The 26583-nt window shown below is 46.5% G+C and overlaps 1 protein-coding gene and 1 long non-coding RNA gene across 3 annotated transcripts in view; one reads left to right on the top strand and one right to left on the bottom strand.

Moving 5' to 3' along the window:
• LOC144170114 (ADAMTS-like protein 4) overlaps positions 1 to 26583 on the top strand; it is a 74140-nt gene that overhangs the window by 6263 nt on the left and 41294 nt on the right. Inside the window, exons 2-3 of one of the 2 annotated variants that reach the window (XM_077699690.1) lie at positions 14020 to 14086; positions 26076 to 26287. In XM_077699690.1, the coding sequence (XP_077555816.1) occupies positions 14020 to 14086; positions 26076 to 26287 (279 nt within the window). Of the gene's footprint in view, positions 1 to 14019; positions 14087 to 26072; positions 26288 to 26583 lie in introns of both variants that reach the window. The other variant, XM_077699689.1, reaches the window with a different exon arrangement.
• LOC144170115 (uncharacterized) lies at positions 8452 to 19984 on the bottom strand. The gene is made up of 3 exons (XR_013322567.1): positions 19405 to 19984; positions 14000 to 14109; positions 8452 to 9183 (listed from the first exon to the last, which is right to left on the bottom strand). It is a non-coding gene; the product is annotated as an uncharacterized LOC144170115 (long non-coding RNA).

Genomic DNA, 26583 nt, shown 5'->3' with positions numbered 1-26583 from the left:
GAAAAAAGTAAACCTGGTTCTACCCGGTGTGAAATCTGCCGGAACAGCGGAGCTGTCGGTTGTCTTTACGAAACTTCCGTTTAGCTTCGTCTTCTTTCTTGCGCGTAGTTTTTTAGTAGTGTTAGAGGCTAACTTTCATCAATTTTTTTTTTCAAACAGTTTGGGTAAAACAACAGTTACGGCCGTTTTCTGTACCCATACTCCCTCCTTAGATGGCCATGTACTGCGTAGATGGCCTTGAATTGACAGCAGACAGTAATTCTGTAACGTTTACAACTTCACTGTAAAGTAACCAAGCACGAAAAGTAAATGAAACTCGGCTTTTTGGTAGAGTAGTCTCAGTGGCTAATTGCCATGTAATTTTTTGGGGGATACGTTTGATAACACAAGAGTTAGAGGCGTTTTCTGTAATCATACTCTGAGCGTAGATGACGATGCTTCACTGCGCAGCAGGCGATGTGAGAAAGCCAGCTTACAAAGACCAATCTCACCCCGATCTTTACCTCAAAGAGCAAATGTATTGTTGGCAAGATATTTTTCAGAGGAAATATAAGCCTTCTTGTATCAAAATACAAAGGCCATAAAGCTTTTTTTTTTTAATTTTAACCCGAAAGTGTTTTATTCCGGATTTCACAAAGATTTCCCTTACGTCATATCCGTCACGGAAGTGACGCCAGTACAACGAAGCAACCGGCCTGTAAAGGGTGCACCCCTGCACACAGGGTCTCCATGCGGGGAAGCAACCTTATAAACTTAAGAGTACGTTATACTTCTGGTTGTTCGTTTTCGGGTTTTATATTTTCACACGAAAGTGTTTTATGCCGGGATACACCAAAGATTTCACTGACGTCATATCCGTCACGGAAATGAGGCCAGTACGCCTTTGCCGATGCGACCCGCCAGCAGGACGTCGCTCGCCAAGCACACCCACCAGACAGCCGCCGACCCGCAAATCATGCTCAGCTGCAGATTTCGCTGCGCATTTCACTTTCGTGTTTTACCGATTCCTGTGACAGGGGAATCAACCTCAGTTCTTTTTTAAAATTTTCAACACTCGGAACTGGTTTTTGCGCGGCGGAGAAACCTCCTCCAGCGAGAGCGTGATACGATACCAGTAGACACTGCAGTGAAGGCCAGCGCCAGAACAGCTCCGCGGTTAAAACATTCTTTTTCTTCGCGCAAGTGGCCGAACGGCTAACTGTAGGTGAGAAACGGGAGTAAAGAAATAAGAGGGGTGATAGGAAGAGAAGTGCCAAGGGTCGTTGGTTCATTTACCAATTCGTCGACCGTCTGGGCAACTTGTCACGAATGTTATCTGTTCCTGTACACATCTACAGCAGGCGAGAACCCGCCATAGCTGGGCGCTTACAGTTACAACTGTTACAGTTACAGTTACAGTTACAGTTACTCAGTTACAACTCAAGAACGGCACCACCTCATGTAGTGTATCACTCCGCCAAAGCGCCGGACTCGTGACGTCAGTGCGCGCGCGTTTTGAAAGGGGCTTGCTATGAATGCGTGATATCGTCTGCCTTGTCTCACGTAGTTTGTTTGTCGTCACTGGAGTCGTTTATAAGCATATTAAGTCCAAAAAATCACGGGAACGGCTCGCGCCATGTTCAAAATATTCCCAGTAACACCCTACTTTCACCGCGCGGAGAAACATCCGGCTACGGTGATAAGGCACAGCGCCAACTTCCGGTGCCGTTCTTAAGTTGTCACCAAGTATAGTTTAACATTCTCAGGTGCGTTTCCACAAGCCAAGAGGATTCAACATGCCTCCCAGCACGCAAGACTCTTCAAACGCTGTAACAATGTGGTTCAGGATGGAAAGATGAACGACGATTAGGGCTGGCCAGGTAGTTCTTAGCGGTTCTGGCAAGGCCGCTACGAAGGGATTGTGAAATGCATTCTTAACTTCGGTGGCTTATTATAACTCAAGGTCGAGTGAACGGGCTTGATGGCGCACTTTCAGTTTCATTCGGAAAAAAAAAGTGTGGTTGTAATGCCAGTTATGGTTATTTCAGTGATATGATTCGTGACAAACGGTGTAGACACGATGGGGCGGACAGTAGTTTAGTAGTAGGGTAGTAGAGCAGTATAGAAAAAACAAACAGAAAGTCGTGAAATTAATAGTGACATCTCGCCGGACATCTCTCCGAAAACTCGCCACACAGGGTTTTCGCTTTGTGCCATCTGAAAAGCAGCCCGCGTCCCTTGACTCAGCAACACAACGCCGTAGGCGGTAGCGCTCCTCCAAAGCGACAATGCGAGCCACACGTTCCTCACTGACGTCATAGGCGGGAGTAGGATATGCCGGCGTGTGCTTGCCTGTTTATGTTTGCACTCATCATCGCATCTTACGTTCTTACCAAATCATTCAAAATAGGTATTGGCCTTGTTTTTAGGGGCGAAGCACCTTAGGACCTCGCTTTGTCCGGGGCTTGGCGTCCGTGTACCCAGGGTTGCGCATGCGCGAGGAGCACTGAACTGGATTGGGTTGGATTGCATTGAATTGAAATGGATTGTATTGGATTGTATTGGATTGTATTGGATTAAATTGAATTGTATCGGATTGGATTGGATTGGAATTGTATATACTGTACACACGCGTTGTCACTCATTTACATGCGTGAGTGGTCAATGCCACGGGTGATTTACGGTAAGAACGATCCCCAGTGCTTCGCCCACTCGTCATGATTGACTTCGTGGAGGTGCGTGAATTTTTTTAACATTTGTTTAATTAGTATAAAGATGGTAGTGTTAGATATTTAAAAAACATAATGGTCCTCTCAAGGGGACCACAAAGACAACTTGCATCTATGTTATATTTGAAATCACTGGCTTTCCTTAACTGTCTCGACTCCATGCAGCCACCGAAGCACGTTGCTTTTACCAAAAATAATCGCCGATGTCGAAAAATAAACTTTCCCGCCAGGCAACGGTAGCATTGCCGTCTTGCGTGAGGTAACAAAAACAGAGTTAATTGCTGCGTTAACTCCAAGCCAGCCTTAAAGGTGTGCGATCGAATGAAACCAGACGCATTACTCTGCACAATCATGTTTATTGGCGGCAGATAGTAATTTTATCTGCACAATACCAATTTTATGAAGGACTACTAACAAATAATCGAGATAACGAAGAAAACGTAAAACAGTCGCGACTTGCCAGCCCCTTTCCAGCGATTTTTCCATGACGCCACACAATCCTATTTGAGCGATTAGTGTTCGCCGCCTAGGCCACCGCCAAAAAGCATGACTGGGTGATGGTAGAGGGGCCTCTAGTTCCGTCTGATTGCATCGCTTGGATGCTAGCGCGTAGTTCAGACACCGATAAAAATGTGTTCTTCCAGCCCATGACACGCCACTCTTGCCCATATTACGTCACTATGGCGCAAATGTTTATAGCTTTTGTGATATTTCTGGCGTTTTTTAGGTTAAAGAATGCGTTTTTGTGGCTGGAATGGATCTGAGGAAACTACGAAAGCCTAGTTATCCTCAACACAACTAAATTGTATTTGGCCTTCATGGTCCCTTTAAAGAAATCCAATGGGTACTTGACAAAACTTAGGATAACTACCGCTTAAACGCATTAATGCAAATCTACTTCATGAATGGCTTAAATATTTACTAACTTGACTCTGCAGGAGGTGTTGTTTGTTGAAAAAAAAAAAGCAAAAACACTTCAGGAAATGCAGCTACAGGAGACCTGCGTGATCATCTCTCTGCTACTGGCGTTAAATCTCAATACCGATAAATAAATAAAACAGGCAGCTTTAAGACTGTTATAGCAAACTGAAAATAAAATGCCGCATCTTCTTCAGGTATATGAGCAAGTGGCTAGAGCCCGTCGGTGTACCTCTATATCGGTGTAGTTTCGAGCACGCCGCGCGGAGATCAATGCGGCTGTCAGCGTTTGTGCTGGCGTGTATACGGCCGTACAAGAAGCAATCAGCAGCCGTACGTCATGTTCGACGAATGCGTACGCCTATGAAGAGGGCCGCCAGTCGGAGGTGCACGCGTGTACGGCGGATGGAGCTGCCACCAAGACGCGCAGGAGGCCGGGTCACGCGAGACCCCGAGAGTTCTTGTAATTGCCTCACGATGACCGGCCACTGGGCGTGACGAGCTCGGCCACCACACCGACGGCAGCTGACGAATGGGGAGGCGGACGCGAGAAATTGAGACGACGGGCTGCCGCTGCACGCGTTCCGGTCTCGGACCTCTCAGCTATAGGGCTTCTCCTTTTTGCGCAAAAAAGCCTTCGCGCTGTTCGATATCGTGTTGGCGCGTATGTGCGCGAGATATGCAAATGAATGTTCCTTGACGCCTCGATGTTGAGCGGAAAGTCGATAGCTCTGCTGACAGAACTGCCAAAGACTGCAGACGTCGCATTAGTTTCGGTTGTTGGGAGAACTTCTTGCGTAGGTGGCGACGCATGCAAATACTGCAAGGAGCCACCGCCGGACACGTCCGAACGGCCTTCGAAATGGCGCATGCTGGAGGAGATTCCTTTTTCTTCTTTTTTTGCGAGAGAGAAAGGGGTCTGAGGAACAGCTGGTGAGGTTTCGCTGTTTATAAGCAATAAACAAGTTGCAATATCACGTGTTAACGTCGTTTTTAATGCGCAAGCATTCTTTAGCTACTTCCACGGTAACCTCTCCGTCCGTCTGTTCGTCCAGCTGCAACGTGCGGCACGATTGGCTATCAGTCCATAAGTATAATTTAGCCATACCAGATTTTTAATAGAGGAGCCTTTACTAAAAGGGCCTTTGGCCTTCAAGGAAAACACAAGTAGAGGTGTAGGTACGTACATGAGCCCATGGATATAGAACCCTTGCGCAATACCTGAGAATTACTACTCCTGAGTTTCTACAATTTTTTACTTCGTCTTGATGCCACCAGGATGAACCCAGCCCGATTCTTTGCTGTGGTGTTTATTTTAGGGTTGTAAAAACTATTTTGTATCTACTTTTGTCCCTATTGTCTTATAGGATTCAAGCTTCTTCATCGGTTCAAGTATGCCCATGTGCTAAGTTTAGTTTCTAAGCTACTTTGCCGCTGACCAGCTTAACCTGACGGGGGTGGGGGAAACTAACTGCACTTCTTGCTTCTGCGGACGCCCACGACACATGGGTTCAGCGATTCGGACGCAATGGCGTCATCGCCCATTTTACTGAACTCTGATGCGATTCTCGCAATAAACTGTTCCACGCCCTTGGAAATCCTTCGCTTTCCTGGTATTTCACCGCTCCATATCGACACCGTTTTTATAGTTTATGCATGATTCCCAAAAGCACCTTTATATATTGCTACCCATGTTCCTGGTGTCAGTTATAAGACGACTCTGAAAGTCCGTAGAAGTTCGGCGCTTTATTTCTTCCAACCTTGTACACTTCGTCGCGGCAGACGCCGAAGGACGAAGCGATAGGCGAGAGGCGCGCTTGACTCGTCTCCAAAGAAAACGAGCGAGTCTGACGACGGCGGGCGACAGTGTAGCAAGGGCGCTGCTTTCCCAGTGTGCGCTGCTGGCATGGCGCTGCGACGGCAGGCGCGCACTCGACCGTAAAGACGTGTCGCACGACGAGCGGATTGACGGTGTGCACCGGGGGGCGAACTTGGTACACGGACGCTTCTGAAAGGGGCCTGTCAAAGCTGCCAGAGCTAACGGAAAGTTCCTTCTTGAGGAACGTTGGTTTAAAGCAAACCTTTGTTTTTTTTTTTTTTATTGTACTCACTTTCGTATATTCCGCTCTTTCCGTTTTTTTTTTTTTTTTCTTCGTGTTTCCGTTGTTGCATCCGGAGACGGTGGCTGAGTCGTTAGATTCGACGCCTCGGTATCCCGCCCACGCTAGGAAAATTAGAAAGTAACAAATGCACTCGAGCCTGCCTGTCTAGTGTTCTTGAGTGCGCCGTCCACTGTAGGCGCCGTTGTGACTAAACGGCTGAAGCGTTTGGCTGCTGAACAGAGGTTGGCTGTTTTGATTCATATCCGCGGCACCTGCTTCTCTCACTGATGCGAGAAACAGAAAACTCTTGAGTGTTCCACGTTTTGGCGCAAATTAGAGAGTTCTGAGTGTTGTAAATTACTTCAGAGAGAGAGAGAAAGAGAGCTTTTTGATGTGAACTGGGGAGGTCAGACTAGCGGCTGGGCTTGCTACGTTAGATGGGGTGATGTGGGGTGAATGCTGGAAATAAAAGCGAGCAGGAAAACAAAAATATCAAAAGCGAGACGCAATAAAATGTCAGAAACCAGACTGGAAGTACAAACCCTAAGGATGTCAAAAAGAGAAGCAATAACACGCTGAAAAGAAAATTAGACGTGAAAATTTCAAAGAGAAAGGTGAATGAAAACGTAACGGAGACGGTGTCGAGGGAGTAGTGAACGCCGGACGAACAATTCGAAAGGTAGTTACGTACATGACAGCAAGAACGGGTATAGCTCTAGTCACGCGTACAGCGTAGAATTCTGTTTTTCTAGTCCAGAGTCCCGCAGGAAACGCAAGAAAATTGTCGTCCCTAGAGCCACTAAATAAGTTACGCTGATATAGTGGCTCTAGTCGACCCTAAAGAGCCTTCCCACCAAACCGCGCGCCGTTGGCGAGACGGTTATCCGGTGCGCTAAACTCCAAACGCCGAAGAAAGTGTTTGATTCCAGCGGGGACATTTTAAGCCTTGAATTAGTGCCACCCCTGTGTAAAAACTTGAATCCAGGTGCGGTTGCATGACCTTTTGCAGGTAATGTGTACCGGGGACGCCGTTACTAATCAAGTGAATTAGCATGATTAATGAAACAGTGAAATGGAAATGAACGACCACCCACGCAGCAGCACGTTCCGTCATTGACCTATAATGGAGGGCAAGGAGCAAGACTGTGTAATGGTGCAAGTTAACCTTGGGGAAGCGGATGCAGTGGGGCGTAGCACCTCTTTAAACCCGTATGAACAAATTAAAACATACAAGTCGTTAGAACGCACATAACGAATGCTCATCACTCGCGATGGATCCGTGGTTCTATACCTTTTACCGCCAACTTGCAAGTGAGTTTTAGAAAAAACTATCCCAAGGACGTGGGTTAGTTCGAAAAGCGAAAACGCGCGTGTGTCGGGATTCCGGCGCGCGTTAAAGGTCCCCGGGGGGTAAAAATTAATCCGGAGCCCTCCACAACGGCGCGCCTCGAAGCCCGGGTGCAGCCTCGGCGCGTTAAACCGTGTAGTTCAATTTAGTTCTGGAGAGAACTATGGAGACTCCCGCAATTCCTTTAGCGCCCACTCGCAATTTTGCACCTATGAGCGCTGAATTCTGCTCCGCCATATTCTCTGGCATGTAAACGTCTGCACGTCATTTTAAAGCGAAGCTCTCTGTGCCTCACTCATGGCAGCGTTCCCCAAAACGCACTGCAGGAAAGCCAACCTTTTCTGGGGATGACGACGATGATCGTGGGTGAAGTGAAAGACAGTTGAAACGCGAAGCTTTCTCTAACCGAAAGCCAGTGTCTTCAAAGTCCGAAATCTAAATCGTTACTCCCAAAACACACTGCATGAAAGCCAACTTACACAAAGGGTTTCCACAAAGGCACATCAAGCACGTTAAAAAAAAAAGCGCTTCTTGTGGTCGGAATCGAACCTAGGTCCTTCGAGTGATGAAGCCGAGGTCTATTCGATTGTGCCATTCCGACACGGTTGAAGGAGTTTGGATTTTGGACTTTCGTTTTGACTCGGGTTGCATTGGAGAAAGCTTCGCTTTTCAACCATGTTTAACTTAAGAAAGGGGCTTTCATTTTTTTTTGTTCCCTCGATTAGTCTAATTGCGTTCGTCGGTTGCAGCGCATCCTTAAAGGGACTCTGCAACCCTTCCGATAAACGCTTTCACTTTTTACGTCGCGTCTGGAAGCATTTTGAAAGCTATAGTTATCAACAGCACGGAGCGACACTGCGTGGTTTGCTCGTCGCAGCAAATACGACTTCCGTTTCTGCTTTGCTTTGCGGCTTTTTTTCTAAAGTGGCTATTGAATGCGTGTGTAATTCGAGCGCTCGAAGAACGCCAAGGCTCGGGAAAGGGAGAAAAAATTTTTGTGCAGGTTTCGAAGTTATATGATGGGCATGGAGCAGTACATTTTGGCTGAGTTACCTTGTTACCCCCTATTGTAAGTACTGGATGTGTTTGTTGACTACATTATGAAAGCATTTAAGAATTAGAAAAAAAAGTTGGCAAAAGTATTGCAGGGCAACTTTAAAAGGATGGACTCCCTTGCCTTTTGTTTTGAGCGTTGTTCCCCCTCTTACACGAATGAACTCTCTAACAACAAAAAAAGTACACCGTTGGCAATGTTCTCTCAAATTTTCCTCTCCGAGTTCACAATTTCAATTCGTCAAACTCGCTAAAATTCCGCAGCAACACATCTGGCAGTTCGCGTCGGGGCGTGAACGCCCACGCTTAGCGTCAACTTTATTTCTGGCAGCATCCCCGAACACGCAAGCTGTCCACACAAGCCAGGGTAACAAACGTCTGGCCCTCCGTCGTGTCTCTGCCGCCTCCTCCGCCGTCCTTCGGAATTTCCGCCGCAGCCTCGTGCGTGCGTGGACGTGCGCTCGCGTTTTGACGGGTGCCGGCGCAGCTCGGTAGCGCGGCTCGTGTACACGACGCCGACCAATATAGAGCGCGCCCATCTATAGATAGGGACCGCGTTCTCCTTGGCGGAAAGGACGACGCGGGCTCATTAAAGTACTCCCTCGGTCGGAACATAAAAAAGCGTTCTCGAAGGTTCTCAAAATAAACGGCTCTTTTCACGCTGCCCGTAAACAAGCAGCCTTCTGCGGCCTCTCCGGGCCGAGCCTTCCCCCGCGGAGGATGACCGCTGCGCTCGGGAATTCTTTGTAGCCGCTCGGTTTTCACACCCCGCACTCCTGGCCAGCTTGAGCGCTCTACCAGGAGCCGATGAACAGTTCATCTCCGCAGCTGTTCTCCGCTACATGGTTCTATGGCACGCGTGCATGCTTCGTCCTGTCCTGGCTGATGCGGGGTCCTTGCACTGAGGACTCCACCTCCCGAAGACTCCATTCAAATTTCGACAACAATAAAGACGCCTATTTTTCCTCCTCCTCCTCGAGCGTTGCTTACAGCGCACGTGTCCAAATGGTAGAACCTCCGTGTGCACTTTGCTCCGTGGGGCGGTGACCGTTATCTGCAACAACGGGGTGGTCCAAATTAATGCCCATAACTGGAAATAACTCCCATCAGTAACGCATGCATCACGAAAAGAAACTATTAGGCTGGTCAGGATAGAAAAGTTGGTGCACATTCGCTCCGAGTCTTCACGAGTGTGAATTCAGAATCAGAATCAGATTGATTGATTGTAGTGTTTTAAGGCGCCGACGCAACGCAGGCGATGAGGCGCGTCATAGTGGAGGGCTCCGGATTTATTTTGACCACCTGGGGATCTTTAACGTGCGCCGAAATCTCGTACACACGGGCGTTTTTGCTTTTCGCCTCCATCAGAAAAGCGGCCGCTGCGGCCGGGAATCGAACCCGCGTCCTCGTGCTCACCAGCGCAACGCCGTCGCCACTGAGGCAGCACGGCGGGTAGAATCAGAATGATTAATGTTCTTTAGTTTTCTCAGAGGAAAAACAGACCTCAGATAGAAAGCTGCTCATTGAGCAGCTTGACGAGGCCTGACGCCCTACACACAGTGTGGCAGCGGCAGAATAGCAACGTATTATTTAGTTGAAAAAAAAAAACAGGAAAGGAGATACAGAATAAAAAAAAGAAAAATGATTGTTCACAAAAATGATTGTCAACAAAAATAGTAGAAAAAAGTTGCATACGCAGAAACAGACAACAATACAGTACACTCACATAATATAAACACATGTACACGAGCAAAAATTCGTAGAGCAACTCTGATCATGTGTATACACCGGCACAAACACGTATACACGCGTATGACATGTGCACACAACTCCAGTGCACGCATGCATGCCTACAAAGAAAATCACAGTTTATCATGCATTAATTTTAAAAAAAACTGAAAAACAAAAGCGTGGTACGCATTAGAACAAAATAAAAAATTGAGTCGGAAAAACCAAACGTTCACACAACGCTGTGAACAACGCAAAAAAAAAACATACGCACACACATATATATGGAGCTCAAAGGCAAATCCATCAGGTTCTTTTGGACTAATAAACGTAAAATAATGTATCACGCCGACTGTGAACTCTCTGCTATCTTCTACCCCCTTAAGAAATTCTGCTTAAAGTGCTCTATTAAATCAAGTTTATTTATTTTGGGCCATCAAATCAAGTTATATTAGTGTTCAGGGTGTAATGTTTTAGATATTTTAACATTTGTTGGCCGTAGTTTGTGCGAGTTCTGGGAAGGAGTCACTTTTCGGTGTTTCGAGTATAGCGGCCGGTAAGCGTTCTTTCAATGCAGACATTTTGATAAAGAAAGTATTGAGGAGGGGGGTTTTAGCAGTGAATAATGAAACAATAACGTTCTGTAGTATCATGGGAACGGGTAGACATTTGAATCGAATGAAGAGCGGTTTACCATGTGCACAGTACTCTTCTCCCGCAACGATGCCAATCGCTTTTTTTTTGCAGGCGTACAATTGTATTCATGTTAGTGCGGATGCGGTACCCAAACAAGATGTGACAATATGTAATGTGAGATTAAAATAATGAATCATATATCTCTTTTTTAATATTAACTGGAAGGACGCCATGACACCGAGAAAGCGCTCCTACAGCTTTTGACAAACTTGGGGCTACGTAATTAGTGTGCTCAATCCATCCCAGGTGCTCATAAAATGTAGCACCCAGTGTTTTATGGTGGCTAACGACCTCAATAATATTATTACCAAGGTTAATAATAAATTTGTTTCTGCGCGCCGATTTATTGGGCGGAAAATGAGAGCTTTCGACTTAATCGTAATTATTTTGAGATTGTTCGCGTTAGACCAATTTAAAAGGCATTTAGAATACAGTGCACAAACTGCAGCGCACAAACTGCGAGAGGTCTCCGAGCTGACGCTGATCTTCCTCGATTTACCTGTCCTACAGTGAATTGCGGGCAGTCCGAGGACGGCCTACGGACCAAAACTCACGGACAAATACGTGGGAAGAGTTTACGCAAATTCGCTTTCGGGGCAGTAGGAGAATGGTCCAGGACCTATAATCGAGCATACCCAGTGTGTGCCTGTACCCTACGGGAACTGAAGGCATAATTCGTCAAGTTTTTGCGTCTAAGATTTCCTGGCGGGCAGTGTGTCTACAGTGATCCGTACCAAACGTGATTGCATATGTATACGTGTGGAAAATGTTGGTGTGAACTCGCGTTCGAAATTGTCGCTGGCTTCACAGTTTTGTGAACAGACATCGTACCTTCAAATCAGACCCTTCACAAGTACTCAACTCGTCATGCGGGCGCATGCGCGCAACGTGCATGCGCGCGTACTTTTACACATGAAAAACAAAACGCCTTTAAAAATTTTTAAGTTCCGGGGATGGAATCCGGGCACTGCGTCCGAAGGTGATAAAATTACAACTCCTGCTCGATTTCTCAATGATGAGGGAACGTAAGTGCAGCGTTTTCTACGTGGAGGGTTAGTGCCCCGCGTGTCGAAAAAAGCACGCTAAGCAGTTGGAGAGGATGTAAGAAATTTAATTATAATGCGTGAAATTATGTACGCAAGGCGAACTGGGCGCTGCATGAATGATCATCTAAGAGAGCATGTGAACAGATTAAAAACGGGCACAGGAAGCAATCCTCTCTCTCTCTCTCTCTCTCTCTCTCTCTCTCTCTCTCTCTCTCTCTCTCTCTCTCTCTCTCTCTATGCTTGTATATTTAGGCATATTGAAAAGGTGTAATACCCGAGCATTACAAAAACGCACGGGTAACCACACCTTCCCTCTCGAAGCCGCACCCTCCACTCAAACACCGAACAAGCACACATCTTCCGAAAACTGCAAGCTAACATTCTGCTCACCCGAGTAATGATCTACGACTTTCAACAGCACGTAACAGGGCTCCCTGTCCCAACTGTCAAGGGCTCTTGGCAGGCGTAGAGCACTTCTTGCACACGTGAGAAGCCGCAACAGCCTCCACCTGTCTCCCGCACTACCCTCCTGGAGTACTTGACTAGACTCGGGCTCGGCGGCCTTTCAAAGAGCCCTTTCGGGGCAGGCCCCTCCCCTTCACAGGGCCTTAATTTCGGTCGTGAATAAATCTTTATTTCATTTTCATTTTCATTTCATTAATTTGACCCTCAAGGAATTGGGGAAGAGAAAACTACAAATAAATACGAGTCACGATACAAAACAGTACCCCAATACGCTAAGAGCGCAATCTGTGACAGTTCACTGCAAAATAAAAGTAGAGAGTGCCGACGAAAAAACACATTATCTTAATAAGTAACGAAGAAAAAATAACACTAAGCAAAACATGAAACAAGCAGCATAATTAGAGCAATCTACAAATCATATCGAAAAGCAAAAGTTGCCCTCGTCCTCCGCAGGAAAACGTGATACGGCGTGCTATATGCCCACCACGAACAAGGGATTGACCTAGGCTGGATATTAACAGAGTGCAATCTTGTGTCCGCAATGCCGACTCGCTTATTTGCTTCTCTCTTCATTGCTTGTATACTCGGAAGGTCCTTTTTTCCTTTTCATTTCCTGGACGGTTTTTCCGTGACAGGTGGAATGCAATTTTCTTATATGTAATTTCACGCTATCAGCTGTCGACGAGCAAAGGTAATAAGATCGCTTGTGTTGCAGAATGATGTAATAGTGGCGTCTGAATTATTGATTATATGCAGAAAGAAACTTTTAATCAAAGGATGAAGGATCGCCCTAATCGGAGGCATGGCTCTGAATCCTGCATGAAATGAAGGGCAGTGATAAATACTCAGTTTTGTTGCATTAAACTCAAATAAGTAAGGTAGCAAAAAATATAGCGCATATAAAAGGAGAATGAATGTACGTGGGAACGAAACGGGAGAAAAATACAGCCAGGCTTTTCACGTTTATCTATCCACCTTTCTTAACAAACACACCCCTAACCATCACAATCTCTTCACAGAATTCGGAAAAATAAACTCTATACAAATGTGTCTTAGGGAATCAAGGGATGTGTGCACTGGAAACAAGAATTGAACTCATTTGTGTCCCTGCGCACTCCTCGATCGAGGGAAACGAATTCGCCCATCGACAGGCCCGAGACTTAAGCCTCCGGGCCACAGAGGAAACGGAAGAAGGGATGCACCCAATAACGAAATATGCAGAAATCCTCAAACATCACAGAGAGAACAGAATAAGCCTTCCCCGCTCTCATCCTAAACTATCTAGGGAAGAACAATCAATATATCGACAGATACAGGCAGCCTCTTTCCCACACCCTTTACTCCTCAACCTCATGTTCCCAATTAGATATGCAAAAAAATGTCCCCTATGCTCAAAACCAGGCACCCTAAAACACGCCATTGAAGAATGCACAAAACTCAAGTCCCCCCCCCCCCCCCCCCCCCCCAATTCTTGTCGACTCCGTCAGCATAGAGGATAAGCGATGGGAGATCTTGCTGACCAGCCCCGCCCTGGAAGACCAACTTCGGCTGATCCACAGGGGCCAGGAGGATCGGAAAGATATGGGAACCTGTGAATAAGGAGCCACTCCGACTGAGCTGAAATAGCTCCATCGCAACCCTTTTTCTAACAACAAAGTTCATTCTCTCTCTCTCTCTCTCTCTCTCTCTCTCTCTCTCTCTCTCTCTCTCTCTCTCTCTCTCTCTCTCTCTCTCTCTCTCTCTCTCTCTCTCTCTCTCTCTCTCTCTCTCTCTCTCTCTCTCTCTCTCTCTCTCTCTCTCTCTCTCTCCATGCCCATCATCTAAAACAGCTGACTTCGGAAAATGCGGTTATCCGAACACTTCATCCATAAATATTGGCAACAGACTGCTTACGCCGAGGGAAATTCCTGTGGCGTGAAAATGCGTTAAGCGTACCTTTGATTGTGTCCCCACAGGTGGTGCCTTCTGCTAGGCTTGTGCTGCAAGGTCGTGTCGGCGGCCACCCGAACGGAACGAACGCCGGTAAGCACTCCTGCTCGTTCGTACTGCACGCAGGTGCAACACTGATGATGGGCAGAATGACAATGCTACCTAATATACCTTATTGCTTGTCTACTGTTTTTGTATGCGCGACGTAGCTAGGAGCCGAAGAACGTGAAACAAGCATTTAGACATGGTCATTACGCGGACCTGAGTCTTTGCTCGTTCCGTTTCTTTTAAGTTAGAGCCATATCCCCGAAAAATTCGAGAGCAGGAAATCTTAAAATAAGTTCATATCAGATCAAGGGGTATGGCTCTTTTCTGTAGCAGTAAGGCCACCGATTCTGTTATGCGGCGTAGAAACGAGAAACTAACGTTATTTCTTGAGTTAAACTGCGATTAAAAGGCGCTTATAACATAACCATCGAAATGAAACATTGCTGTCACACAAATTAAATGAGATAAAATATAGTTTAACGTATTTTCACCAATAAAAGCGTCACGGACGCTTGTTAGCCACACTCTTGTTAGTAAAGGCCTTTAATTTAATTGAGGTTCTGCTGCTAAAAAGAAAAGGAGCCAGAGGATTGACGGAAAAAACTTGTTATGTGAATTAATGTTTTGGAACTACAATATTACTGCGTGGAAAAAAGAAAAACATACCAAGCAAACTGTTCATTTGGCAGACTTTTGCGTATTTATAGTCTGCTCATATGTTTAGCTTTCAGTCTCTCCAACATTTTTGCGCCGTGAAAATATTGAAATGCATAAATTTTCTCACTGCTTCTTGGGCGTATTGCATATTGGAATACAACTATTATATCATTCATGTAATGTTCATACTTTGGCTTTTCCGCGACTGCATGGTTCTCTTCGAGATCCGCTAGCATATGAATGCTTTTCAAAAAGAAAAAAGCTGGAAAATGTACGCTAGAAAAGCCATAAAAAAGCTCGAAACAATAATTTGCGCGTATAAAATTATTACTTCAGTATTTTTTGGGAGCAAGCCTTTTAGGGTGCGTTCAGACAAGGACAGCAAAAGTGATGCCATGACCTTTTTGTTTGAGATGAAACATCAATATTGTGTAGAACGCTGTATTCTCAGTGTGGAGCTGGAATTATTTTAGTGAAAGAACCATAGTTGGTTTAATGAAAAATAGTTAGAACGCGATCGGGAAGGGCTACTTTCCACATTGCTTGGTGTTTCAAATTCAGGGACCCGCAAAACGAAGCAAATTTTTTTCGAAATCTTTATAATTTTTTGGCGAAATATTTCTAGACCTTGCTTCTGGACTTAGAAAAACTGAATTAGTCATACTTATATTCTTTGACTAAACATTTCTTAAAGTTAGCTGTTAGAGCAATGTCGTTCAAAAAAGGCACTTCTAAAAAAAACATTTTACCCATCGGATTAAAGGATAAGCTGTATAGCGTTTAAGACTTGTTTACCAGGGGCTGCTGAACACTTCATACCCTGCTCATTGTTCTGGAAAGTAAAATTTTCAAAATACTGCTTCATAAAGTGCGACAAAAAATGAAAACTTGTAAAAAAAGCGCCACCTTTCGACGTCATTAAAAGAAACAATGCTTATAGATTTTCGCGATATTTACAGAAAATGGCGCTCAATAACTGAGTATTCTAGAAAGCTAAAAATTTATTACATTGTTTGCAATTTATTGCACCTGGAAGAATGAGGACACATTCAACACATTTTTAATGTCCGATGAACCGTTGAGTAGCAGTTGGCAGAGAAAAAACACAAATAATGGCTGTTTTTAGAAACTTTAGAAAAATAAAGCGACTGATATAAAGAAACCTGATCACAGTAGTCATATTTACCCATTGTTCAACTTGTTAGTTGCGGAAGGCACTGAAATAATTGTGAGGTTTTTCAGCTTGTGTCTTCTATCAGAGTTGGGTTGCCATTTTAACAATGTTTCGTCATCGCCTAGGGCTTAGCTGTGTCAGAAACCCATATTTGACTCTTCTGACGCTGCTCAATCGCATATTATTAGTAATTTATCACATTTACAAGCGAGTAACCACGCTACTGGTACTGAGAATGTTTGACATGGGATCGTCGTGGTCAATGGTGCATCTTCGTTCTACCTGGCACATGCTAAGTTCTTAACTGCAAAAGACTTCGTCTTCCCAACTGTCCACCTTTCAGGCTTCCGGAGATGGTAAACAGATGGGCTTCTTGAAAAATTGATTTTTAGTTCTTAGAAAGAGAAACGTTTATCCCACTTCAAAATCTACCTACCTTTACCTTGGACATTTCAGTGTTAACGGGAAGGTGCAGCTTTCTACTTCCAATGATCTTCAAAGTGTCGACAAGAACTAGTCAGAACCGTCGCTTGTTCTTTACGGAAATACTGTCCGACTTAGGTAAAGGATACCAGTGACAGCAGAGGCAAATAAGTATGCTCACATGCGTCGCGATGTCGACAAAGACTACGGCCAGTCAGTAGCTGCGCGACCGCAGTCTTGACTCAGCCTATGCATGCTTCGTGTTGGCCAAAATCAAGCCAGTGCTTGAAGAGCATGCCCCAATATGCGCTTTAATACGTATACAAGTGATGGTCGTTCCGCCCACGTTAAGAACAAGCATCAGTTCCTCGAGATGCAGAGCAGCGCATGCAGCGTGACAAAGTGGCTTTTCTCTCCAACCGGACACGACAAAAGGGCATCCGACGGCGAGGGTGGCCTTGTGAAGCATCAAGCTGCTACGCATAATTCCCGTTGACCCTCCAGCGAAGCTGCACAAAGTTCGAAACAGTTCGTGGGCATCATCCTGGAAAAGTGAACAATTTCGTCATTCTTTATCTTGCCGATGGCGAACTTGTCACATTTGGATAGAACCAAGAAGAGCTGAGCAAAAACTTATGGTTGTACTCGACACCCCGTCTTCTCACGGAAGTAGTGAAATCGAACGAAAGCAATTTCAGGTATACATCACGAAACTCGTACTCGAAGCGGCAGCAACTGTTCTGACCTGTGCTTGTCGACACATTGAATTCGGTCCTTGGAAGTAGAAAGTTGTACCTTCCCGTTAACATTGGAGTGCCCAAAATACAGGTAGATAGATTATGAAGTTGGATAAAAGTTTATCTTTCTAAGTACTAAAAAGAATTTTTTTTTTCATAAAGTAAATCTATTTAACATCCCCGGGAGCCTCAAGGGCGGACAGTTGAAAAAAACGAAGTTTTTTGCAGTTACAACTTCGCATGTACCAGGTAAAACGGAACTTATGCCTTGACCATGATGACCGCGCGTTAAACATTCTCAGTACCAGTAGCGCGGTTACTTGCTTGTAAATGAGATAAATTACTAATAATGTGCGATTAAGCAGCGTCAGAAAAGTCAAATACGGGTTTCTGACACAGCTAAGCCAAGGCGATGACGAAACATTGTTAAAATGGCAACCCAACTGTGATAGAAGACACAAGCTGAAAAACCTCACAATTATTTCAGTGCCTTCCGCAACTAACAAGTCGAACAATGGGTAAATATGGCTACTGTGATCAAGTTTCTTTATATCAGTCGCTTATTTTTCTAAAATCTCTAAAAACAGCCATTACTTGTCTTTTTTCTCTGCGAACTGCTACTCAACTGTTAATCGGACATTAAAAATGTGCTGAATGTGACTTCATTCTTTCAAGTTAAAACAAAAATAATGCAATACATTTTCATATTTCAAGAATACTCAGTTATTGAGTGCCATTTTGTGTAAATATCGCAAAAATGGATAAACATTATGTTTTTAAAATAACGTCGAAAGGTGGCCCTATTTTTACAAATTTTCATTTTTTGTCATACTTTACGAAGCAGTATTTTGAAAATCTTTCTTTCTAGAGCAACTAGCAATGAGCAATGAAGTGTTCGGCAGGCCCTGGTAAACAAGTCTAAAAACTAGACAGCTTAACCTTTAGGCCAATGTGTAAACAATTTTTTTTTTTAGATTTGCCACTTCTGAACGACCCAGCTCTCGCAACGAATTTTGAAAAATATTTAAAAAGAAAACATAAGTATGACAAATTCAATTTTTCTGAAACTAGCAGCAAAGTTTGCAAATATTTGACGAAAAAGTTATTGATATTTAGAAAAACTTTAGCTTTGTTTTACAGGTCCCCAAAGTTGCCACACCATGCAGTGTGGAAATTAGCCCTGCCCGAGCGCGTCCTAAATACTTTTTTACTAAACCAACTATGGGGTTTATCATTAAAATAATGCCAGTTGCAAAATGAGGATACAGTGTTCTACCGAACATTAAAGTTTCATCTGAACAAAAAAATGGCCGCGGCTTAGCTAAGCTAACCCTTGATATGCAAAGCAAAAGCTTGGCTTAGTCTGGTTGAGTCTTGGTTTCTCTTGGTTAACCTTAGATGTAGCCGTATTGCCGACCACGGCTCAAAGCCATTCGGTCCTGTGCAACGCTCACAGAAGGAGGCCCGGCCTCGCTTTAATTCTCGGCGAACGCGGCGTTCCCATTTCACGGCGAACGCGGCGCGGCGTAAGATGAGTCACGTAGCCCGAGACGACCCAGCGGCGCATGCATGGGAGGCTGCGGGTTTGGTCGGCCACCGATCAGCTGAGCGGCCGCTACTGTCGCGGCCGCCGCCGTTAGCTGAGCAGAACGACTGAAAACGGGGCCTTGTGCGCAGCACCGACAGCGGGCCCGGCGAATCACGCGATGCACTCAAGGGGTGTGTCGCAGGGGGTGTGTTTGCGGTCCAAAGGTGAACTTGCGCAACCACGGCGAAACCGCTGGACGAAAGTAGTAAAGCTCCGCTTTAAAAAATGTTCACGGCACCACTTTGGCTGTCCTTATCTGAACACACCCAGGAACATAATGAAATGGCTATAACACAGTTATTGCCTTCAAGAACGTTCATAGCAGCGGAATACAGGACTCATTAGAAATCTGAGCAGAGCAGCTTCTGCACACGTGAAAGGATAGCAGAGTGGCTTGCGAGAAACGGCACTAGGAGAGAAAGACCATTAACTCTATGGAGGGATGAAGTCAGAAAATACGTAGGCAAAGAATGGACTGGGGCATCGAAAGACAGGAACGGCTGGAGGACCATGGGAGAGGCTTTCGTCCTGTAGTTGGCTCAAACTTTAAGGGGATGATGATGGCGATGATGAAGAGGATGACGACGACGACAACGATGATGATGATGACATCAAAACCAGGCATACATCACGTACTGAGGCGATATACAATATTGCCTCACGCAACATGTGGCATGAACTCGAAAAGCCATGTACGCCATCTGATCTGCTCAAAGCGAAGGAAAGCGACAATGTCACGTTCTGCAGAATGGCCCCCGAAAGTTACTCACGTGTCATTTCATACCTCTTTTTTCTGGGCGCCGCTCCTTACACTTGACATTCACGGGTGTTTGGATGCGTCTTCTCGAATTGCTCGCCATCTACATGGGAAGTGGGGAGGAGGAGTTCGGGCATGGGGCTTCGAAGGCTTGACAAATGTCTCGCGTTGCGGCTGAGCGCTAGGACGCCTCAGCGAGCCGTCGGCATGCTCAGCCACATATGTCGTCCGCCTTTGGTTCCAGAGTCACGCTCGCATGTGGCTCGTTTAAATAGATTGGGCCATTACGGCATGCCGCACCGCGTCGTCAATTTTCTGCGTAGGGTTTCCGTCTCGGGTTTCCGCCTCTCGAGTTTCCCCTTTTGTTCGTCGCCGAGAAAGCTTTTTTATGCTTATCTACTTCTTTCCGCTTCCGTTCCTTCAATGGCAAACAGGTTCAATTTCTGCAGCCACCCGTCTCACGGTGACGTCCGTTCATGTCGACGCGGGCGAATATATACGCCAGCTTTGCGCTATAGAGAAGCGGAGGGACGTCGTGACTGCCTGACAGCCGTATCCAAGACAACATGCCGCATGTGTCGTGTCAACAAGAGACACTCGATTTTGTTAATTGGGATTGGTCGAGGCCGTAGAACGACTAGTGTAAGTAATGAGACTGTGGCCGATGGCTTCCAGGGGAAAAATAGAATTAGACGGGAGGGGGGGGAGGGGGGGGGGAGGGGGGGAGTGCACACACACACACCCTGTTGTATCTGCATGGTGTTGCTGTGTGTGCGGGCGACATTCATAGCGGGCGCCCTTGCATCCTCAACTGGAAAGCGCCGTCGCGACTCGCGAGCGGACGTCCTCAATCGAATAAATGAAGCGCGGGCGGTCGCTTTGTACCGCCACTTGCCGAGGCTTTATACGTTCATGTGTGTGTGTGTGTGTGTGTGCGTGTGTGTGTGTGTGTGTGTGTGTGTGTGTGTGTGTGTGTGTGTGTGTGTTTACGAAACCCCCTACTTTCTGCTGGGACCGCACACGCACAAAAAAAGTTTTTTCCTGTGCAGAACAGCAGTGAGTTGCACCGATCTTTATTGTTTTCTCGATATGCGGAGCGTCGGTTGAAATCTAAGCATCTTTTGTGCACTGTCCGGTCACTGTGTGTTCCTAAAGCTGCATGGAATAATATTTTCCGCCTGGTTGCAAGTTCAACGCCATGTCCGAGATGTGTAAGGCTCTCTGTTTAATATGCGCGCACTCAATAGTCCCTTTAACAGAAATCTGTTATGTATAACTGTTTGGCCTCAGCTTCTTAGTGCCAACACCTCCAACCTTTGAACAACGCATGGATTCCAAGTGCTTAACTTCGGCACATCTACATTTATATGTCGCTTCTACGGGCTGCCAGTCCGGTATACATTTTTGTTTTGCTCCGGAGGACACATTCGCTTTAAGCAATGACTTATGCAACCACATCGCCAGACGTTCTAAATGTCTCTCTGACCTTCACGCTTTTAAAAACACTCTTACGACAACATATAAGCACGCGGAAAATGACACAGGGCTGGCTGACGATTACGGAAACTGTTGCTCCGAGCGAGAAATGAAGCTCGCTGTGCTCTGAGCCGGCCGGACTCAAACAACGCGCGCTCACGCCGGGAAAAGAGCACAAAGGCGGACTCAGAAACACCGAGGCAAGATGAAGACGAATGAGGCCCCGGAAAAGCGGCTGCGATCTCTTGGCTCTTTAGGCGCGCGTTGCCGGCCATGCCAATGAAGAGATCTGCTTTCTCGTCGCTCTGTCAACGACGCCACTTGTAATTTAAGAAGGACCTGTAAGGTCGAGCTGCTCCTTCAGACTCAAGATCAGCGCTTCGGCCTTGTTCCTTGGAGATCCCTGTGTGTTATACGGCTTTTTTGCATATACTAACGCCCTGGAGCAGGACAGTGCATCGCCAAGCTTTGCATCATGTCACAGGTTCGTTTTTTCTTCATTCCGAAGTCAGTCTCGTAGAACAGCTTTCAGTAGATGAAGCAATGGTAATTAATTACGGGGCATCCGCGTGAAAAAAAAAAAAAACACACGATATGAAAGAAAAGTGCGTTCTCTGTGCTCATTAACTGCACTGTGACGCTCAGTGTTATCTTGTGTATACAATGTAACGATCCTGCTTCGTCTCGACTTAGAGCAGATAACAATAAGATGAAAAAGACCTTATGGAGTATGAAAAGCAGTGTCCCTGTTTTCGACGATGTCATGTCGGTGAGGGGGTGCTGGTTTGGGTTTCCATTCAATCTGAGAAGATTCACAACAAAACACTTTTTTTAATTTTGTCACATCTGTGGCGCAAGCAACTCCCGGTACTTATGCATGGGAAGATTGCTTGCCAGCTCACTCACTCACTCACTCACTCACTCACTCACTCACTCACTCACTCACTCACTCACTCACTCACTCACTCACTCACTCACTCACTCACTCACTCACTCACTCACTCACTCACTCACTCACTCACTCACTCACTCACTCACTCACTCACTCACTCACAAACAAGTTACTCAATGACAAAAAACTTCCCCGAAATATAAATTATAGAACAAATAACGAACGTTAAGAGTAGTTCTTACGGTCGATGGAAACCGAGCCTCAAATTTTCTTATTAGTTATCGAGTAATTTCGCATTAACGCTGTTTAATCCATCACTACGAGCACGTATCATTACCCGTTAGCTCCCCCCAGGAAGTGGACACTCCAGCACGCAGTTGCGAACGCACGAAGCCCAGCATTCCGTATGCACAAAAAGGTGGACCGAAACCGTTTCCTCCGCAGCCGCGCGGCGCACGTCGTGCATTATGTATACAGAGACATGGCACAAAAGGCTCTCGCCACGGCACCGGGGCGATGGCCGTCTGCATACGCAGTACGCGAAAAGGATGTTGGTCTGTAGCGATGCATCACCGAGACGATAAATAGGTCTGTACATCAGACACCAAAGCGCCTTACCGCCGCCTTGCGAATGGCCGGTAGCGTCCATTTCGACCTCCCTAGGGCGGTGTCTCCTGCCGTTCTCAAACGTGGGCCTTCGCTTCTGCGGTGACCTGGGAGATGACGAATGTTCGGGCTTTCTTTCGTCTAGCCGGTGTTGCACGACGCTGCACGAGGCATCGCGAGTAGGTGCGGGCGCGTGACTTTGAACACGCGGCCTGCCGCCATGCACGTTGCGGCTGCCAGAGCCGCGGCCAGGCGGCCCCCTACTCACGCGGGCGTCAGCCGCATTAGCGCCGCACTTGACACGCCTCACTGGCGCACCTATGAGAGATTACGGCGCCCAGAGTGGCCCTCTTGCGCGCGCGAGTCTTCTTGGCCGGTCTATGCTATTCGCCACCCCGTACGAGGGATTTCTTGCTCGCATTCGAGGCATTTTTGTTTGGCATCCACCACGTGCCGTACCACGAGTCCGTGGATTAAGCCTACAGGCCACTGAAAACATTACTTCACTTTGAAGAGAGATACCGTTGCCGGTTCGTCATGGCGTCAAAAAGGATGACCTTCGCGTACGAAGCAAATCGACGTGTGCAGGCCTGCTGGCATTACCATGAATGAGGTAACATTTATTATGGAAGAGTAGCACGTTAGAAAGTATCTCATTGCATGAAAGCACCCTTGCCCCGAAAAACTGTCCGCAGGTCTGCTTCCCCCCAAAGGCCAGTCACTGGGGTCAGAGCGGGGAGATAGGCAAATGGTGACACGCAGCATTAGATTTGACCCGAGCACTATGGTCTGCGGTGTGACATCGCACAATGCAAGCACAGCGACTTGCATTGAGGGATTCACAGCGCAGACCACATTTTTGAGTCAAATCATACGTCGGGCTTCTTTATTTGACGGATTCGTGGCCGCGGACGCCGCGATTGGTCACTCAGAGGAGTTGTAGCAAAGCAGATCCACTCACGTACGTTCCTTAAAGTGTTTCATTACCTTACCGCTGTAATATTATTGTAAAAACCCTGCATGGTACCCTTTTGTATACGTTACAAGTGATGCCGTGGGCGCGCTTCATTCGCTGCAGGCGGTGCATAATGATTAGTTGTTCAGTTAAACTCAAGAAAATTGACACCATTCTTTAAAGCGCTAAGTAGGTGACGTGGTATCATAAGAATGACGGGTCACTAATTCACAGTAATAGATTGCTGCAATAGCGTTTCGCAAATGCACTCGATCCTTGCGATTATTTCACATTCATAAAAAAAATGGCGCAGCTTGCTCTAGTGGTACAAGGCCGGAGAAACAGCAGAGCTGGCGACCCCTCCCATTTCGTCGGAGACCCGGATGTTGCACCTCACATGGATTTGCCGATTTGCCGCTGAAAGTTTTCAATGACTGGCTCGCCCGGATCGTTTTGTCCGCAGGCATTCCCATCTCTCCCAAAGTGGACCGCTAGAACCGGCGGCAACCGGCTTCGAAAACTCGGCGTCTGCGCTTCCCACTTCAGGTGCAAACGCACGTGAACTGGCGAGTGGAAAAACAGGCGACAGATCACGCCACGAACGCTGGGCAGAGTGTTCTCGAAGGTCGAGCTGGCCGACGCCGGGCGCTCCTCACGAGGCACACGCTCACGTGCGCTCGTCTTTGATCTTTTTGCGAGCTCCTCATGAGGCGCAAGCACAGGTGCAAACCTGGCCGACGCGGGCGCTCCTTACGAGGCGCGCGCTCACGTGCGCTTGGTCTTCTTTTGTATTTTTTCTTTCGGTAGCGCTATACGGCGGAACTTAAAGCTTAAACAGCTCTCCTATTAAAATAATTATGGATAAAATTAGAGCGTAACTCGTCGATGAAACGTTTAATTACGTATGAGTACTTTTTGGACCCTATCTTCGGCCACAATTGGTATGTTGCGACCCGCCTTAAATATGTTTGCACTGTATTGCGCTGTTTGACAAGCGCACACATTTACTCGTACTGAATCACTACGCTTGTGCTTCTAGTGTTTTATTCAGGAGTGCTTCTCCAGACTTATAGATAAATTTGTTCTGTCTACAGTAAAGTAGCGTACATCGCGCCACTAAGCCATCATCTATCCAAAGTGTACGGTAGCGCCGCTTATTATGTGCAATGAACCCCCTATGCACCCTACACTCCGCAGGAATTTCGGCCCGATGGAGCAGTACTGCAACATCTGACTCTGCATGATATCAATATCAAACTCAAGTTAATTGGTGCGCGCTTTCTCCGTGCGGCGAGTACGTTTTGAACGTTTTGAATGTGTTTAAACGAGAAGATATAGCCGTGAACCACAGGGTTGCCAGGTATGGTGATTTGTCGCCAAACTGGCGACTTTTTGAGAATCGCGGCGACAGAAGCTGGCGACTTGGCTACTTTATAGTTTTTTTGCATTGTTATTTCATAAATTTCAGGGCCCTTCCAATGCCCCCTTTCCACAAATAGTTCTTTATATGACCTCTCAGTGCACTTCAGCCATTGAGACTAACCAAACAAACTGAACAGAACAAAATTTTAGGCAGATGACGAATATGTGGCAAAGCCTAGAATAGGTCCCAACAAATCAGTCACTGAAGCACACCACCGTGCCGCCCTACTTACCAGTACAAAGTTAAATTTACTTTGCTCATTTCAATATCCTGCACCTGATGTCGTATGAACTAGCGCCCAAGAATTCAACCAACGCCATCGAATTAAAGTGTAATGCTTCAGTATTTTACAGAAGGTTGAGATTTCATGCAGAGTGGTGGGAGGTGTGTATGGTGATGTATAATAGGGTCAGGAATGTAAAGGGGCAGCGAAAGGGAAAAAAAAACGGTGAGCAGCAAACGTTCATTTTAAGTCATTCGTATTCTTTGAATGCTTCACCTAAAGTTGCATATTTTAACTTTTCGTTGACTAAAGTTGCATATTTTAACTTTTCGTTGACTGTAATCACCTGCTGTCGCTTTCCCGCACCAGAGCAAACAAATAAAATTTGTAATAGGATTTTCAACTTCTCGGAATTCCTCCTTTTTTGCCGCGAAGGAAATCGAAAAGTACTTACTAGCATTTCCTTGCTAAAGATATCGACCTTTCTGGCTCCTGTTCAAACGTTCACTTTAATGTGGCGACCTTTTTGACTACTTTTGGCAATTTCACGGCGGCTTTTCCTTCCGAGAACCTGGCAACCCTGTACACGTATGGGCTGTCGTACGTCCACCGCTGGCACCAAAGGCACGGCGCACGCCGTGCATACAAGCTGAATTCTGGATTAAGTAAAAACGAGCGCTACAAACGAGGACAGAAAAAGCGGAGAACGACGAGACAGATGCGCTACTAACAACTGATTTATTCCAAGGAAAGACAGGGATACAAGTATCTTGTCTACAAACACACAAACATACACAAAAGATAATAGATCTGAAAAATACTATGAAAACAAAATCGCCACAGCTGAAGTCAACAATCACACCTTTTTATCGCATGCTGCCTAGGATCCGGTACTCCTTCGAAAACAGTGATAGCGATGCTTCACTGTTAGCGATGCTTCACTGTTTTATTTTGATGGAGAGTAGGACGGTTTTGCCGGTGTGGCTTATGGCAAGGGGGAAATCTCGTGCGTTGCGAGGGGGTGGTAATGGAAGAGGGTCGAATTCAGAGCAGAAACTGTCCCCGTCATCAGCTGACAATTTACATTAATGGCCGCTGTTGTTCCTTACCGTGCCCGCAGCAGTCCGTGGTATTGAGGGACTCTGCTCACCGCCGTCGTAGCGGTGCCGGCGAAGATGGCTCTCAGTCTTCGGCTTTGGCTGCGGCTAGTACCGGGCCGACGGTGCCAGCTCTGGGCCGCAGCTGGACCATGTGGAGCCCCTGGTCTCCGTGTTCGAGGTCGTGCGGCTGGGGCCTGGCTTACCAGACACGCCGGTGCCTCGGAAGGCCTCCACGGTGAGCAGATTCCGCACTCCCCCCCCCGTCAGCTTGGCAGCCCAGACCACGCCGTCATCGACGTGGGTTTCTATAAAACAGCTGTTCACGTCCTTCCAACTCCCCCTCATAACTTGGTTTCTGAATGAAAACACGACGCAAATTCAGCGACATCATGGAAACTGTCCATTGGGATACCTGCGCAAAGTTCCTTCCAGGCTGAACTAAGGAAGAACCATTGCGGAGACAACTGTTCGTACCCCGCTGCTGGTGCAACGCTTCTTGTCGCCACTGGCCCGGGGTATACAGTGGTTATG

Source organism: Haemaphysalis longicornis, unplaced genomic scaffold (assembly GCF_048455015.1).
Source record: "Haemaphysalis longicornis isolate Haplotype H1 unplaced genomic scaffold, Haemaphysalis longicornis Haplotype H1 scaffold_2, whole genome shotgun sequence".
Taxonomy (NCBI): domain Eukaryota; kingdom Metazoa; phylum Arthropoda; class Arachnida; order Ixodida; family Ixodidae; genus Haemaphysalis; species Haemaphysalis longicornis.
The sequence above is the reverse complement of the archived record's forward strand: the minus strand, read 5'-3'. Positions and strand labels throughout refer to the sequence as shown.